Source organism: Sturnira hondurensis, unplaced genomic scaffold (assembly GCF_014824575.4).
Source record: "Sturnira hondurensis isolate 20B ecotype Veracruz unplaced genomic scaffold, ASM1482457v3 Scaffold0001178, whole genome shotgun sequence".
NCBI classification, from domain to species: domain Eukaryota; kingdom Metazoa; phylum Chordata; class Mammalia; order Chiroptera; family Phyllostomidae; genus Sturnira; species Sturnira hondurensis.
Genome location: NW_028073809.1, coordinates 1 through 17,989, shown reverse-complemented (window position 1 = coordinate 17,989; position 17,989 = coordinate 1). Strand labels below are relative to the sequence as shown.

At 50.5% G+C, this 17,989-nt stretch overlaps 2 gene segments (V, D, J or C); both read right to left on the bottom strand.

Annotated features, from left to right (window-relative positions):
* Window positions 1-6,447: 6,447 nt before the first annotated feature.
* On the bottom strand, window positions 6,448-7,041 carry LOC118998979 (immunoglobulin lambda variable 7-46-like). The segment is given in 2 exon segments: window positions 6,448-6,863; window positions 6,950-7,041. Coding segments are annotated over 2 exon segments (465 nt in total).
* Window positions 7,042-14,441: 7,400 nt separating this feature from the next.
* Window positions 14,442-14,993, bottom strand: LOC118998972 (immunoglobulin lambda variable 5-37-like). The segment is given in 2 exon segments: window positions 14,442-14,812; window positions 14,927-14,993. Coding segments are annotated over 2 exon segments (417 nt in total).
* Window positions 14,994-17,989: the final 2,996 nt, after the last annotated feature.

Sequence of the window (17,989 nt, the reverse complement as noted above, 5' to 3'; positions counted from 1 at the left end):
AATAGTCAGCCTCATCCTCGGCCTGGAGCCCAGCGATGGTCAGGGTGCCGACGCTGCCAGACCTGGATCCAGAGAACCGGTCAGGGACCCCTGAGGGTCTGCTGCTAGTACCATAGATGATGGTTTTAGGGGATTTTCCTGGAACCTGTTGGTGCCATTTTACATTATAACCAGCCCCAATGTTGGAGCTGCTTCCAGTGCAGGAGATGGTGACAGTCTGTCCTGGATTCCCAGACACTGAGGGTGGCTGAGTCAGCACAGCCTGGGCCCAGGACCCTGGAAGAGGGAGACACACAGAGATGGTGATTCTGGGTATAGACACAAGAGCAGAAAGAAGACCCCCAAGTGTCCTTCCCAGGTCTCTTCCCCTGTCCCCTTATCCAGTCACCTGTGCAGTGAGCCAGGAGGGTGAGCAGGAGAGGGGACCAGGCCATGGCAGAGTCCATCCCTGAATCCTGTCTTCTGTGGCCCCACAGCTGAAGCAGAGATGGCCCCAAACCTCACCCTTCCCCTCTTCATACTCTGGGAGAGGGAGGCCCCACGAATGCAAATGAGACTCCCCCCCACCCACACGATTTCTAATCCCTCCCTGGGCCCTCCCTCAGGTACCTGTGCCTGGGGATTTCAGGGGTGTGATTTCAGAATGAGACTGTTTGAGGCCCAGAGTTTGGCAAGGTCACAGCTGTGTGCCCTGAGCAGAGGGCACCAGGCAGTGCCAACTCAGGCCCAGATCCAAATACCCTAGACCTTCATGAACAGTCCCTGAGCGCCCCCTGGTGCTCAGACCTCGACACACCATTGTGTGACATGCTGCTGAGGCCCATCACAGAAAGACCCTGCCTCCCCACAGCCCTGTTTCCTGACCTGCTTCCCTTAGGGGTGGTCCCGGTGCCCCCTTATGGGGCATCCCCATCACTCCAGGACATTTATCCTATTCAGACTCCTCAGGGTGAGTCGGTCCACCTGTGCATCAGCTGGTCTGTGGTCAGCACCACGCTACTTTCACTCATGTCATTTTCCCTGTGTCGGGGTCAGGACCAGGGCAGTGACTGTCCCAGGGCAACATGACCCTTATTTTCAGGACAGTTTTATTTTTTTACTAGGATTCTTTACTTGTTAGAAATAAATCACCATTTCTCCAAGACACAAAACTATACATTCTTTCAATGTGCATCCTTTTTTCAACAGACAATAAGTATATTTTTATGCCTATAATTTTGGTCAAGCTTTACCTATTACCTGGTATCTTTGTTATTTTATAAACTGAATAAGTAATTCACACTGCTCCCTGTATATTGGAATGAGAGCTGGATGTCTGGATTTTTGAGTTGGGCTCTCTCGGATCCCAGCTCCCTGGACATAGAAGGGGACAGTGATGGTGACAGTACCTCCTGTGACCAGGACCTTGTGACTGGGGATCCTCTGAGGTGATGTCAAGGTCAGCTGGGGAAACAACTTTGGAAAGAAACCAGGAGGGGACACATCATGGATTTTGGGCCCTGAGGTCTTGCTGCTGGTCCTCTGGGACTGTCCCCACCTGAGGGAGGATCAGGGGAAGCAGAGGCGCCCAGGGGATGCGGGCAGGGTCCCCATTGCCACTTGTAAACCTGCTTTACCCGAGTTAGTCCTGCTGGGAAAGGAGGCCATACTTTGGACTTTCTTCTACCCCTGCCCTCTACTAAAAATACTTCATTTCAGACCATTCCTCACAGATGGGACGGGGTGTGCTCTCCTCAGAACTGAGCTTTGGTGGACCATCAAATAGGTCAGGGGTCAGAGCTGTTCATTTGTGACACAGGAACCCTCTTGCCCATTTCCCTGGTCAGCTTTCAGTGTCCACAGACCAGACCCAACTGACTGATGACAAGGGTGGAAGGAAGAGTGACCCACGTGGTGGGACCCGTTAGGGAAGCTGTCTGCTCTCCAGTGGGGACCCGGGTCTCCCAGCCATGTGTCAGCCTGTGAGGGACCCAGTTCCAGCCCCAGGGACAGGCATCATGCTCTGCAGATGAGTCAGAGAGTCCCCTCCCTGGGCACAGTGAAGGTGTCAGGGTGAGGCTTGGAGGCATCTCCTGGAGGCAGGGGATCCGGTTACACTGGTAGCTGGGCTGCCTCATCCTCAGGGGGCAGGCTGCTGTGGGGTCAGATGCCTGCTAATGCTGAAGGGTGTTGCTCCCAGGCGGAAGTCAGCCTGGTGACACCGGGGTGAACCTCAGAGAAAGTGTGAAAACTAGAGGTTGCCCACTGCCTTCTGGAAAATGAACCTTCCTGAGTCGCTGCTGAAGGAGCAGGGCACTGTGCTTAAAGTTTTCATCGCTTGGCTCACCCTGGGACTCAACCACACTCACTTGCCCATGACCTTCAACCAGGAGGAGCAGCTACTCCCCTCCCACCCAGGTTTCAAGGACCACCTGCTCCCCACAACCCATCCTTCACTTCCTCCCTCTGACCCTGCAAAACCGGTACTTCCTTCTCTAGCTCCCTTGCTCTGTCTCAGTCCAGGACCAGGTTCATCTCACAGCAAACCACCGCCTCCTCCTGCTCTCGGGCCTGACTCCCACCCCCTCTCACCCTCTGCTCTGCAGCAGCTGGAACATGGAGACTTAGTCAGATTCTCTGTCTTCCCAGCCACTTCCTCTAGTGCTCCTCGCCCCTACCACAGCCCAGCGCACGGGAGGTGTCCAGCTTATGCTGAACTTACATGGACCCAGGAACAGCAGGCCTGTGGAGTGAGCCACAGCTGAGCTCTGCGTGTGTCCCTGGTGCTGCCCTGACCGGTCATGGATTCTCCTGGGTAGCCTGCCTCTGGCATCAGGAACTATCTGCTGGGTGACAGACCATCAGGTGACGTGTTGTTTTCTAACACAGACTTTGGGGGCGTACATTGAGACAGTGGGCTATGGGTTCTAGACTGAGCTCCCTCCTATGAGTGTGAGACACCAGATTCCGGTTAAATAAGTAGTCAGGGAGATGTAAAATCCACTTATTGGAAGGGAAAGTCTTTGTCCCAGTGTGCAAAAGGCAGTAGAGCATTTCCCATGTTGGCCTTTTCCTAACCTGGTCCAGGCAGGGCCAGCCCCACAGTGCCCCCTGCTGGTCTCTGATCCAGGCCCCACCAGCCCCTGGACCACACCCCACACTCCTGCAGGGCAACCTGATTTGGCACTGGGACCTTTGGGATGTCACTACCCAGAACAGGAGAATGAATGGGTTTCTCCATGGAGATGGAACTAAGACATTATTGTCTCCTGATAACCAATGACTTCGAGGTGGCTACAAGCAGGACACATTCACCGTGTTTATGTTGCCAGATATTTCAGGCTTTCTTGACATGTCCTCTTGCTTCTTCTGTTTGTGTGGTGCCATTTCACATAGAAGAACTTCTTCTCCAAGTTCAAGTCTCAAAACCTTCACTGTACTCTGCCGGTTTATCCTGACACAATGTCTGTGTGAATCACGGGACATCCTGTTGTTGGTGTGAGTTGGAGATGCTGCTGTTCGACTCCCACCCTCACTGCCCAGTTACTGGCCGGTTGTGTCCTTCTCAGGCACTACAATCAACACTGCCAGAGAGGAAGTGTCCTGTCCTGTGTATTTCCACACTGGCCCCTCGTGTCCCCTGTAGTGACATTCTCATGACTTATTTTTTCCTCTTTTGAATATATTATATATTTATGATTCTTTGCCTTTTCTCATTTTTAGTCTAATCTTAAAATTATTTTCAGCCTAAAGATTAAAAAATTAATCACTACTCTGAACATCTTTTTTGTCCATATTGTTTCCCTCTTTCAACCTAATACCCTCATTCCACGCTGGGTCCTAATCAACTTATTTGAAAATTGAACCAGATTTGACCTTGAAGACAAAACATAGTTTTCTCAATATTTTCATAATCTATGGTATTGAGGGCTGTGTCATAGGCTCTAGATGCCAACACACTGAAATGTTTTGAAAAACCTTAAAATAATTAAGATTTGTGTTATTAAACTTGGTACTGGTAAAACTTATGAGCTTGCCAGTCAAGGCCTTAAAGGGACAGGGGTCCCTCCTGTGCCTGAGAAACCAGAAGTTCCCGGAGGATGTGACCTCAGGAGAAAGTGGACGCTCTGCTGTGTGCAGATGTCAGAGCTCAAGGAGTCATCAGCACATCCTGGGCCAGGCTCAGGGGACAGATACGGGACTGGGCTCGGGGCACCCCAAACGCCTGGCTGTCACAAGCAGGGATTCTCTCTGCCATTCCCAGTCAGCATGAGAGTGGAGATACTGTAGCTTCTGGTGACATAGAAATGCTCTTTCCATTGGATGAGCAGGAAGAACAGGAGTGATTTTGTGGCATTTCTAAAGGTGGAGTGACTCAGAAGCATCAGTCCCTGCAGCTTCACTAGCAGAGGGACAGAGAACCCAAACCTGAGCTGCTGCTGCCCACAGGCAGGGGCAGATGTGTGGGGATTTTAATGGGGGAAATGGAGGGCAGATGTTCTTGCACTTTCCTGGGTCACTGGGTTGTATTCAGCTCCTCTGACCGTGCTCACCAGCCTGGTTCCCCCTCAGGCCACAGCCCTGTGTGGTCACGGAGGGTGTGTGCACTGAACTGACTCTGGAGAGCTGGGGTGAAACTTGAGAGGGACCGCCATGCCTCCAAGGTCACATACTTAGGTGTTCTGTCTGGGGTTCTGGACCAGTGTCAGAGATGCCCATGGGGACTCTGCTGCTCCCCTGGTGAGAGCTTCCACAGGACCTTCCTGGTTGGAGTCTCTGTGTACACACCCTGGGGAGGCTGAGCTCCCTCATATTACAAGGTCCCCCTGTGAACTTGTGTTGGTTAAAAGTTACAGTGGGACATGACTGGAGGGTAGGACACAGTCCAGTTCTTGTGGACTCAGAAAACACCCCTCATGTCAATTCTTATGGATTCTTGGAGGTATGAGCTGTAGAAAAGTCACATCCAGGGACTCAGTTCACCCACCTTCTCCGGAGCAGACTCACTGTTTTCCCTGAAAACCTGGTGGCTAAACTGAAATTTACCTCTGGACCCTTTTGGGTTAAATACTTGTCTGACCCCTCAATCTTTGATTCCTGGCACTCCCCTTACAGGAGATATGAGCAACCCTTCACCCTACTGCACGTCCAGAAACAGTATCAGCTTAGACCTACTGGGGGATGACTCTCGGCCACTGGGCAAGGCAGGAGCAGTTCTGAAAGAGCTCACAGCAGGGCACCCCTGCATCTGCTGGCCTCATTGCTGACTCTTTGGACCCTGTACCTCTGATGTAAGTCCCAGGAGGATGTGCTCTAGGAATCCAATAGGCCTGTTTTTCTGAGTGAGGTGGGATTGCAAGATGCCATGCTTGGGAAGAACCACAGATTCAGCTGGTAGAGCTGGTCCTAAGCTATAAAGATGCTCACTGTCCTCTTCTTCCACCTCCCATTCTGGATGCCCCACCCCTTTGCTTAGCACCTGGTCCAGATTTCTAACTGGTAACAGGTACCAGAAATCAGTTCCATATGCCCATGTGCACCAATCCCACGTCCTTCTCAAGATGTTATATTATATTTTATACTTTTATTATATGTTATACTATATTTTATACTACTTTTTATTATATTTCTATTATGTTTCACTCTAGCATTTCTCTTCATATATAATGGTTGTATAATATCACTAATGATCCCCTCAAATTAAAAGCCAACGCGAGAGGCTACAAGAATTTATTTGGGATAAAGGATAATTGCAGGCGTGGGACACAGTTTCAAGCAGAAAGCCACAGTGTGTCCAATTACGGGAGGAAGGCAGTTAAACCACTGCCTTTACCCTAAAACTGCCTTCACCCCATGTCGGGAGAGAACAAGTACGTGAATAGAAGGAACATGTTTCTGTGGAAGTATTTTAATGAGCCTACAAAAAATTTCTACAGTGAAAATAAGCAGAGTTATTCTTTAAATAAACATGGTGGGACCAATTGTAAAGAATGTCTTGAATTGTGAGCCCTGTAGTCAATCTGTCTGTTCTCCCATTACCTTTGCAAACAGTTGTCTGGAACAGCCAGTTGCTTTGACCCAGAACAGAGTTTAGGCATTCCTGCCCTCAAGCACCACAGAGGCTGGGGAAGGAAGACAAGCAAGGACATTCCTCTGGGAAGGTGGCTCCAGCTCCATTTCCCAGTGTCTCTGCCTCCTCTGCTTCTTCACACCAGATTATGGAGTGTGTCTTGGTTGTTAAATGCTGGCCAACCCACCGTTACATCTCACTGTCTGTGTGTGCATGTGTGTCCACGTGGGAATGACCTTTCCTTTGCTGTCCTGTCCATTACCTGTGAAATTGTTGATGACATTTGCTCCTGTTTTAAAGAGGACTTTGTCTTCCTGAAAAGGTGGGCTATATCATGTCACTGCTTAGAAATGTGGATCAGGTTGCACCCCCTGGGGCCATGGAGAACAAACCTGAGCCTACACTCCATAGACCAGCCTTTGTGAGCAGGAGATGGGGGGATGGGAGGAGCAGAGGATGCACTGAGCCCTGGGTTTGTGTCTCACGCCCCCCCTGCATGTGTCACTGTGGTGATGGTTGCTGTACCACAGAGCACAGTAGTACTCAGCCTCATCCTCAGGCTGGGCCCCAGACAGGGTCAGGGCAGCTTTGCCCCCGACGTTGGAGCCTGAGAACTGGGTAGAGGTCCAGGAGTGTTTACTACTTGTATGATAAATCAGTGTCACCGGGACGTGGCCAGACTTCTGCTGGAACCAGTATCGATAGTTACTGCTGGTGATGGCTCCAGTGCTGGAGGCACAGGTGAAAGTGACTGTCCCTCCTGGGGACACAGTCAGTGAGGGATCCTGAGTCACCACAGCCTGAGACCTGGATTCTGAAATGAAAAAGGGCACATGACAGGAATGAAGAGCAAAGGCAGAGGGATTCCTCCAAAGGGTGGTCTCTGAAGCGTCCACAGACCTGGGCAGAGAGTAAGGAGGGGGAGCAGGAGGAGAAGAGTCCAGGCCATGATGGACACTTTCCAAGATCCCCTGGCTTCAGGCTGGTGCTGGTCTCTGGGTGTCCCTTTATCTCCTCCTCTGCTCCCTGGGTGAGGGGTGTGTTTGGTGGGGCATTATGCAAATATGATCACACAACATCATCCAATTCTGGGTCTTCAGAACAGTTCTTAGCTTTCCTGTGAGCAAAACGCAGTGGTTGTGTGAGCTTTCAGCCTGTCCCTTGAGGGGAAGCACCTGCTGTCTGTCAGGTCTAACTCAGGCCATGAATGTGGGCACAGGGCCCTTTCCATTGGGACAGCTTGAGTTGGTTTCAGGCATGTACCTCTGAGAAGACCCACAGCGCCCCCTGGTGATGTCCTCTGGAGAACATTCATGGTGTTGGGAACTTTTAAAGTAACTATGGTGGAAGGAATGGGAAGGAAGGAAGGAAGGAAGAGAGAGAGAGAGAGAGAATAAAAGAGGGAAGGAAGAAAGGAAGAATGAATGCAAGGAGAGGATAAAAGTAGACGTAGTCCTTATTCGCTGCCAAAAGTATCTTTTTTCAATTTCACTTTTTGTGCCTTTCAGTTCTACAATATAATGCCCATTTGGTTTGTCTGATGACTCCTATTTAAATTCAGTTTTTCTCTTTTCCCATTTGTTTCAAGAACGCTCACTGTTGCTCTTCACATGGATATAGGATCATTGCCAAAATACTATCTGTCACAGTTCTCCTCATCTGAGTCCACTCAGTATGAGTTGGATTAATGGATTTTTCAGTTTTCATTCAAACTTTGACTTTTCTGTTCGCTTTTTAAAATATATAATGGTGCATTTTTACTGGATTCTGGACACTTGGAGACCACAGGAGGAGCCCCGGGATCTTTAATCAGCCCACCCTCCCGTGGGGCTAAGCAGAAGGTCAGGGTATGTGTGTTCCCCTTGCACTGACCTCAGCAAAGTGGAGTCCTGACTCCACTGCTCTGTGCTCTGACACCTTGTGCGGACCCTGGGGAAGTGTCTGTCACAAGCTGGTTCCCTTCAAGTTGCATGTGAGACAAGTCCCCTGCTCTGGCACTGCTGGCCTCAGGGAAGGAAGCACAGGGCCGAGTCAGGTGCTGGGCTCACTGGGGGAGGGCACTCACCTCCCCACTGGGACCTTTTGTCCTCACTGACAACCAGGGAGCAAGGGGGCAACTGTGGATCTACTCCTCTGCCTCCCACGCCTTCTTCAGTGCTGGTAACACAGGGGAGTCAGGGCTCCTCTCACATTCATCCCACAGTCACCAGCAGGGGGCGCAAGGCTGCAGACTAGCACTGCCTTGTACTGCCTCATTTAGTCACTGCTAAGGGCCCTGAATTGAATGAAGATCAGCTTCCTGCTGGGCCACCAGAATCAATCATAGATGCCAGCTGGGTGTCCACTTTCAACTGTTATTTCTGTATCTATGAACGGAGAACACTTGGCCTCTTGATATATTTTGGAAACCATTCCTTTCTCCCCCTTTTTTGTTAAAAATTTGCTCTACAATAGTTATTTCCTCATTAAGTGCTTGATAAAATTCAGCAAAAAAGTAACCTGAGTTCAGAGGGATAAAACTATACTGATAAAGCACTTAAATGATGTAATTACACACCCGGGATTCAACAGATCCGATTTTGAAAATAATCGGCATGTGTATCTTTTACAAAAAATTATTTCAGTGATTTTAATGAAAATAATACGTTTTGAGATAAAAGTAGTAACAACTGACAGAATCCATTTTCAATTTTAGTGCAAACTTTATCTCATGTGGGGCACTGATGGGTAATAAAATGTTTCCTACCACTCCTGGCCCTTCCTGGGAGCAGGTGAACCTGGGAAACTGGGTCACTGACTCTAGACTGCTATTTCCTGGTCTTGTGACAAGCCTCTCTGAGGAATGTTTTTGGAAGTGGTCACGTAGTGATGTTGCTTGCATTATGAGGACCAGTCAGAAAAGAATGTATTTAGGTTGATCCCCAATAGACAGACCTAGGTGAGGACATGAGGTCTCCTGGTGGATAGCACAAGTGACACTTAGAAGTTAAAGTGAGCTGGTGTTGGTTATAGTCAGGGACAGGGCAGTGATGGGTCACCAGGGAGAGGTGGGCAGATGTCTCCCTCACTGCTCCATGTAATGGGAGTTCTTAGTACTTTGGGGTTGTATTCAGATATGTGGGAGGGATCATTGGCCTCCTGACTGGGCTGGAGCCCAGAGGTGGGCAAGGAGGTCATGAGTACCAGACAGCAGCCAGAGAAGAGGCTGAACCCCTGAGGGTCAGTGACCTCTGTCCTAGGTCACAAGGTCAGAGACCTGCCTGGGAGCCCTGAGGACCAGTCAGTTCACTGCTCCCTGTGCAGGAGAAGGGATGGTGGATCTGGGCTTATCAAGAGCTTCTCAGGGGCACTGACCCAGGAACACCCTGGGGATGTCCTGCTCCTGCTGGCCCACAGCCTGGCCCACACCCTGGAGGGCTACAAAGTTCCAATTACATCTGAGAGGAGAGGGGCCACGGTCAGTGCCTGTGGGCTCAGGAAAACCACTCACAAATGCCCCATGTCCTGAGCGGTGGCAGCTGTGAGAGCATCTCATCCATGGACCCACTTTCCCCGCGAGCCCTGCAGCAGGATCAGCATTTCCACAGCTGCTGTGGAGCCTCCCCCACCACCTTGGGACCCAAAGAATTTCCATGCCTAGGACCTCATATTTCCCCTTGAGCACCTCCCATCCCTCAGTTTCACAAGTAAAGACTCAGGGCCCGAGCTAGGCTCACAGCAGCCCCTGCCCCTGAAATTCCTCCTGTGCCTGAGTCCTCACCCAGCACCTCACCTCTGAGTTTCCAGTCCCAGAGACACCATGGCCCTCGGCCTGCCCCGAGCTCAGGGTTCTGGTGAGAGCCCTCACAGTGCAGAGTCTATGCGATGAGCAACTGCCCCGCTGTGGGGTGGTCCTGGGCTCTGACCAAGGAGAAAGGCATGAAGGGCTGTTAACTCACTTCCAGGGAGAAAGGGAAGTTCCTCAGGTGCTGGTTGTATTGCACATGGATGACGGGCAGCATTTCTGTGTCATAAATATTTTGGTTTTGATTTTGTTTCTGCTTCGTGAGACTTCAGAAACATCGGAGAGAAAAGTGAGACTAACTCATAATGGGTCAAACGGTATTTCTAAGTAAAATTTACCTATATACAAGTTATTTCTGTATGTTCATTTGTTGTGAGCCAAAATTCTGTTAGGCTGAGGTTTTTGTCCCACTTCCCCATTTGTGTGAGTCACTGTGAGGAGCACCACTGTGCCATGTAGCACAGTAATAGTCAGCCTCATCCTCAGGCTGCAACCCAGAGATGGTCAGGAGCCCTGCATTGGCCGAGGTGTCTTTGGATCCAGAGAAGCGGCTGGGGACCCCGGAGCCCTGGTATTTGTCTGAGTCTGATTTATACCACAGTAGAAACCGGGGAGGGCTCCCTGGCTTCTGCTGGTACCAGCGTATGTAATAGCCACCAACACCAATGCCACTGCTGAGGGTGCAGGTGAGTCTGGCTGTGGCTCCAGGAGATGCAGAGAGGGAGGGCGGCTGCGTCAGCACAGGCTGGGACAGGGAACCTGCAGACACAGATNTCCCCTGCCTCCCACGCCTTCTTCAGTGCTGGTAACACAGGGGAGTCAGGGCTCCTCTCACATTCATCCCATGGTCACCAGCAGGGGGCGCAGGGCTGCAGACTAGCACTGCCTTGTACCCCCTCATTCAGTCACTGCTAAGGGCACTGAATTGAATGAAGATCAGCTTCCTGCTGGGCCACCAGAATCAATCATAGATGCCAGCTGGGTGTCCACTTTCAACTGTTATTTCTGCTTCTATGAACGGAGAACACTTGGCCTCCTGATATATTTTGGAAACCATTCCTTTCTCCCCCTTTTTTGTTAAAAATTTGCTGTATAATAGTTATTTCCTCATTAAGTGCTTGATAAAATTCAGCAAAAAAGTAACCTGAGTTCAGAGGGATAAAACTATACTGATAAAGCACATAAATGATGTAATTACACACCCGGGATTCAACAGATCCGATTTTGAAAATAATCGGCATGCGTATCTTTTACAAAAATTTATTTCAGTGATTTTAATGAAGATAATATGTTTTGAGATAAAAGTAGTAACAACTGATATAATCCATTTTCAATTTTAGGTCAAACTGTATCTCATGTGGGGCACTGATGGGTAATAAAATGTTTCCTACCACTCGTGGCCCTTCCTGGGAGCAGGTGAACCTGGGAAACTGGGTCACTCACTCTAGACTGCTATTTCCTGGTCTTGTGACAAGCCTTTCTGAGGAATGTTTTTGGAAGTGGTCACGTAGTGATGTTGTTTGATTGATGAGGACCAGCCAGAAAAGAATGTATTTAGGTTGATCCCAAATAGACAGACTCAGGTGAGGACATGAGGTCTCCTGGTGGATAGCACAGGTGACAATTAGAAGTTAAACGTGAGCTGGTGTTGGTTATAGTCAGGGACAGGGCAGTGATGGGTCACCAGGGAGATGTGGGCAGATGTCTCCCTCACTGCTCCATGGAATGGGAGTTCTTAGTACTTTGGGGTTGTACTCAGATATGTGGGAGGGATCATGGGCCTCCTGATTGGGCTGGAGCCCAGAGGTGTGCAAGGAGGTTGTGAGTACCAACAAGCAGCCAGAGAAGAGCCTGAACCCCTGAGGGTCAGTGACCTCTGTCCTAGGTCACAAGGTCAGGGACCTGCCTGGGAGCCCTGAGGACCAGTAGATTCGCTGCTCCCTGTGCAGGAGAAGGGATGGTGGATCTGGGCTCATCAAGAGCTTCCCAGGGGCACTGACCCAGGAACACCCTGGGGATGTCCTGCTCCTGCTGGCCCACAGCCTGGCCCAGACCCTGGAGGGTTACAAAGTTCCAATTACATCTGAGAGGAGAGGGGCCACAGTCAGTGCCTGTGGGCTCAGGAAAACCACTCACAAATGCCCCATAGTCCTGAGTGGTGGCAGCTGTGAGAGCATCTCATCCATGGACCCACTTCCCCCACGAGCCCTGCAGCAGGATCAGCATTTCCACAGCTGCTGTGGAGCCTCCCCCACCACCTTGGGACCCAAAGAATTTCCATGCCTAGGACCCCATATTTCCCCTTGAGCACCTCCCATCCCTCAGTTTCACAAGTAAAGACTCAGGGCCCGAGCTAGGCTCACAGCTGCCCCTGCCCCTGAAATTCCTCCTGTGCCTGAGTCCTCACCTAGCATCTTACCTCTGAGTTTCCAGTCCCAGAGACACCATGGCCCTTGGCCTGCCCCAAGCTCTGGGTTCTGGTGAGAGCCCTCACAGTGCAGAGTCTATGCGATGAGCAACTGCCCCGCTGTGGGGTGGTCCTGGGCTCTGACCAAGGAGAAAGGCATGAAGGGCTGTTAACTCACTTGAAGGGAGAAAGGGAAGTTCCTCAGGCTCTGGTTGTATTGCACACAGATGAAGGGCAGCATTTCTGTGTCATAAATGTTTTGGTTTTACTTCCGCCAAGTTGGAGGCATAGGTGGAAACACTGTGCCTTCTCCCACAACCAAGTTTGAATACAACAAAGGTTTGGAGAACAAGGACAAACCCAAAGACCAGAAAACTGAATTATACGGAAGTCCGACAACTACGAACCGTTCAGTGAGGACGGTAAGAGAGGCGGAGCCAGCAGAGGAGCTGGGTCAGGCAGGACAGATCCCCCGACCTAGGTGTGCAGACAGCCAGGACTCAGTCAGGGTGTGGGGCAGACTGACCGTGGTCGCACATTCGCACACAGGGAGACGGACCACGCGGGCCCCAGGGGGCGAACCCAGTGGTGGAGGGCTGATGGCGGTGGCACACTCGGGTGCAGTGGAACGAAACACATGGGCCTGGTGACGGTGGTGGCTGTGGCGCCCTTTGGGGCCGCGGAGGCAGGTGGTATACATGAAGCCATTGTCACTCTTTGACCCCACCCCCACATAAAACGTCACAGCCCAGCGACTTAGTTGCCCTGCTCTAGTGACTACTTTAGGGCTCCGATCCTGCTACGGAACAGGCATGAACAACCTAAAAGATGGTGCAAGAGGAACTCAAAGTCCCAGAGCCAATAACTCTAAGCGACTGAGAAATTGCCAGCCTCTCAGAAGCAAAATTCAAGACACTATTTATCAGGATGCTCACAGAACTGGTTGATTATAGTCACAAATTAGAGGAACATATGAAGGCTAAACTAATTGAAATGAAGGGAGATGTCCGGGAAACCAATAGCGATGGAAAGGAAACTGGGACTCAAATCAATGGAATGGACCAGAAGGAAGAACGAAAGATCCGAACAGAAAGGCATGAAGAAATGAGAATTCAAAAAAATGAGGAGAGGCTTAGGAACCTCTAGGACATCTTTAAACGGTCCAACATCCGGATTATAGGGGTACCAGAAGGGGAAAAGAAACAGCCACGAGTCGAAAACGTATTTGAACAAATAATAAAGGAGAACTTCCCCAGTCTGGCAAAGGAAATAGACTTCCAGGAAATTCAGGAAGCTCAGAGAGTCCCAAAGAAGTTGGACCCAAGAAGGAACACACCAAGGCACATCATAATTACATTAGCCAAGATTAAAATGAAGGAGAGAATCCTAGAAGCAGCAAGGGATAAGGGGACAGAAACCTACAAAGGAGTACCCATCAGACTGTCAGCTGTTTTCTCAAAAGAGACCTTCCAGGCAAGAAGGGGCTGGAACAAAGTATTCCAAGTCATGAAATCCAAAGACATACAGCCAAGATTGCTTTATCAAGCAAAACTTTCATTTAGAATGGAAGGACAGATAAAGTGCTTCTCAGATAAGGTCAAGTTCAAGGAGTTCATCATCACCAAGCCCTTATTATATGAAATGCTAAAGAGACTTATATAAGAAAAAGAAGATGAAAAATATGAACAGTGAAAGGACAGCAAGCACACAGTTATTAACAACCACACCTAAAACAAAAGCAAACCCAGAGGACAGCTGGATCAGGAGTGGAACCATAGAAATGAAGAACACATGGAGGGTTAGAAACAGGGGGGTGGGAGGAGGAGAAGGGGGGAGAAGGTACAGAAAATATCATAGATGGTCAGTAGAAAATAGATGGGGGGAGGGTGAGAATAGCAGGGGAAATATAGAATCTAAAGCAATTGAGACAGGTGGTTATAAACTAAGGGGGGGAGAATGGTGGGGGAGGGAGTGTACGGGTGGAGGGGAATGAAGGGGGAATAGAACAACTGTAATGGTATAATCAATAAAATATATTTAAAAATGTTCTGGTTTTGATTTTGTTTCTGCTTCGTGAGACTTCAGAAACTTAGGAGAGAAAAGTGAGAGTAACTCATAATGGGTCAAACCGTATTTCTAAGTAAAATTTACCTATATACAAGTTATTTCTGTATGTTCATTTGTTGTGAGCCAAAATTCTGTTAGTCTGAGGTTTTTGTCCCACTTCCCCATCTGTGTGAGTCACTGTGGAAAGCATCACTGTGCCAGATCACACAGTAATAGTCGGCCTCGTCCTCAGGCTGCAGCCCAGAGATGAGCAGGAGCCCTGCATTGGCCGAGGTGTCTTTGGATCCAGAGAAGCGGCTGGGGACCCCGGAGCCCTGGCCCTTATTTGAGTCTGATATATACCACAGCAGAAACCGGGGAGGGCTCCCTTGCTTCTGCTGGTACCAGTTGATGTAGTAGCTGCCAACACTGAGGTCTCTGCTGAGGGTGCAGGTGAGTCTGGCTGTGGCTCCAGGAGATGCAGAGAGGGAGGGCGGCTGCGTCAGCACAGGCTGGGACAGGGAACCTGCAGACACAGATATAATGGGTACTTGCTAAAGAAACTGTAACATTCTAAGAATTCTTTTCAAGAGGGGAGTAATACTGAAGGTTGCCCCGTGTCCCCAAGGCCTGTCCCTACCTGTGCAGTGAGAGAGGAGCACGAGGAGGAGAGCAGTCCAGGCCATAGTGCACACAGCCCCTGAGCCCACAGTGGGGCTGGGCTGCCCAGGCCTCCTTTTCTCCCCACCCTCTGCCAGGGGAGGGGCGTTCATGCAAATGTGTGTCTTTCCAGGGGCTGCCCAGCTCCTCTCTGAGCCCTGGTGCTGGAGCTCAGCTCACACCCCAGACAGAGGAGTGTGGAGTTTGGCTTCTCCACTTGGGAGAGCCCTGGAGGGAAGCACCTGTTGTTACCATGAAGTCTCTGCTCAGGGGACTCTGCCAGTCCACAGAGGACACAGCTGCTGAGTCCCTTCCAGGACTCACTGAGTTCAGACCTGAGGCCTGAGCTCTTTTGAATAAATGGTCCTCACTGAGCAGTTAAGAGGGGACCACAGGGCAGACCCACAGCACCTCCTGCTGGTCATAAGGAACACACCTCTCCATGGCCTGAGGCCCTGAGAACCCATCCGGTTCTGCAGCTCCCCAGGGCTGCTTCCCTGTTCACACAGGATGCTCAGACTCCTAGATACTGTGACTGTGACATGATGTACACAATGACTCAAGTGTCTCATCCTGAGTGTGTCCCCCACACGGGAGAATCAAAAAGTGTAAAAATGACTTAGCATTTTAATATCCCTAGAAGAGATGCTGCAAATATCCTACCCCTTCATTTGTACATGATTTAGGACATTCTCTCATTGTAAGTGTCCACTCCTTGTGTATTGAAACAGTGGACTCCGAGTGATCTCCCATGAATTCAGCCTCCTCAACTAACCTATTCTTTATTGTGTGGATGTTAACAGACCCAAGAAGCCCGATGAAGTTCAAGACCCGCCTCTCTGCAGCCAACATGACACCACAACCTACTGGAATAGAGTCTAAACTGATACACACACATCAGTCTCTCACGTGTTGGCGTCCTTCATCCATTTCTCCTGGTTCAGAACCACGTTCCTGTGGACTCAGGTAGTAAGGTGCCCCTCACTCTGTCTGTGTGAGTTTTTCCTCTAGGGTCTTTTCCAGGGCTTTGTGTCAGTGAATTGAGTATTAGAGTTTCACTGATCATCTGCTGTACCGTGAGTTTGTATTTACATATTGTTTCCTAATGACTGTTTTCACCTGGCTCCGCCCACTCTGCAGATCATCTCCTGTGTCCAGAATCTGAGGCACCACCCACCTGCTACCCGCGGTTCTTTACTCTGCACCTGGATCCCCACACATTTCCCTCATGTTCTGTGCTGATAGGCCTGTGACCTGAGTCCATGCAACTGAGCAGGGAAGCCGATTCCAGAGGAGGTTGACCGGGTTCTGAGGGATAGTGGGGGGCCAGGAGTTTGTGTCTGCGGGTACCAGCCTGTTTCTGGGGATGCTGGGGAGGCAGGGATTGCAGGTCTTGTTCTGAATGGTAGGACCGAGGAGGTCATCCTGTGGCTGACATGGATTGGGCACCTGTGTCTGGGCCGGCCTACTGACAGGTGGGGTCCTTGCGAGTCAGGCTGCTGCTGGATGAGTTGTTGGATCTGGTCCATGGAAGCCCACCTGAGCCAAGGGCCAGGAGCATGGTGATGTTTCTGGGCCAGGTGGCATCCTAAGTGCATAGAGCCACCTGACACCTGGTTCTATGGAGTTGGCCTGGTGCTAGGACTGGTTATAGGCGGCAGGCTATAGTTCAGGGTTTGGGGGCCTGACTGTAACTTAGCTAGGATGGTGTGTTTCCAGCCATGAGCCCAGGTTCAGAGGCTCCACCTGGGGCCTGGGTCAGCAGAGCGTTAGAACAACGCAGGTGCCAGTTGAGCTGCTTGAGGACAGGAGCCTGGGCACAGGAGACAGAGGGGAACTGGTGTGGCCTGGTGCTGGGTCCAGGGTGCTATTGGGTGCTCAGGTCACGCGGGCACAGAAGGAGCATCCCCCTCAGAGCCTGGATGCCGGGTCTGTGAGGACAGTGAAGGGTATATGCGGCCCTGTCCTTCCTGCACCCCTCCATGTGTGGGGGTGTATCTGTGTGTATCTTTCCACTGTGTGTATCTCTTCTACTTTTGTAGAAGAGAAGGGGAAACCTATATAGGGGAATTAGACAATATAAGTGTATGTGTATCTATATATATTTCAGGACAGAGAGTATCCCTCAGCTTGTCCCAGCCCCCCGGGTATACTTTCAGCCTCCATAGAAGACAACCAGTGAAGAGGTTAACCCTGGGGACAAGCCTGTGCACCAGGAATAATGTGTCACCGGAGACAGCATCAGCCCCCAGGATCCTGCGAAGGGCCCTGAGTTAGAAGCTGTGCTCTCTGAAAGCATGACCTTCTAATCTAAACAGTGTCACTGGGTCAACTGTGTAGAAGGCCCAGGGAGCATGGCAGGGTGGTGCTCATGCAGTGTTTTGTTTGGGTTGTTCTTTGCTTTTGTTTCTACTTCATTTTATGGAGCCAAGGAGACTGACAACCCACATGGGTCCCAGAGTCCTGATGGCCCACTCCAAGGACATGAACCTGTGACCTGCTTGGGTAACAAAATGTAACCAGAGAGCATAGGAGTTCAATCTGCACAATAGATTAGAGGGACAGTCCTCACCCTGTACCCTACACACACCTTTCCTTCCTCCATCCTGACAAGAATATTCTAGAAGGACTCCTGCGTCCACAGGAGCGTGGAGGTGAAAATGAGCATGTGGAGGCTGGAGGAAGGCAAGAACAGCTACAATGTGAGGCTCACATTGTCACGTGGATGTAAGGTGGCCATGTGGGAGTTCTCATCACCTTCTGTCACTAGATGCCAAAACAAGGGTGTGTACAGACCTGGGGGATGGCCTGGGTCTATTGCGGTCACCTCCCGTAGACAAGACCACACAGGGGAGGGATCTTAGGACAGTGAGAATAACGGTGTGTAAATGGCTGAGGTCAGGATGATCACCACAGCACCAACACCAGCAGAGTGCTTAGAGGGTGTGTCCGGGCTTCCACCCCCACACCATGTGGGTGGGTGAGCAACTGCAGCCACAGAGCCGTGAAAAGGGAGAGGCAGAGAGCTCACCTAAGTCAGGGA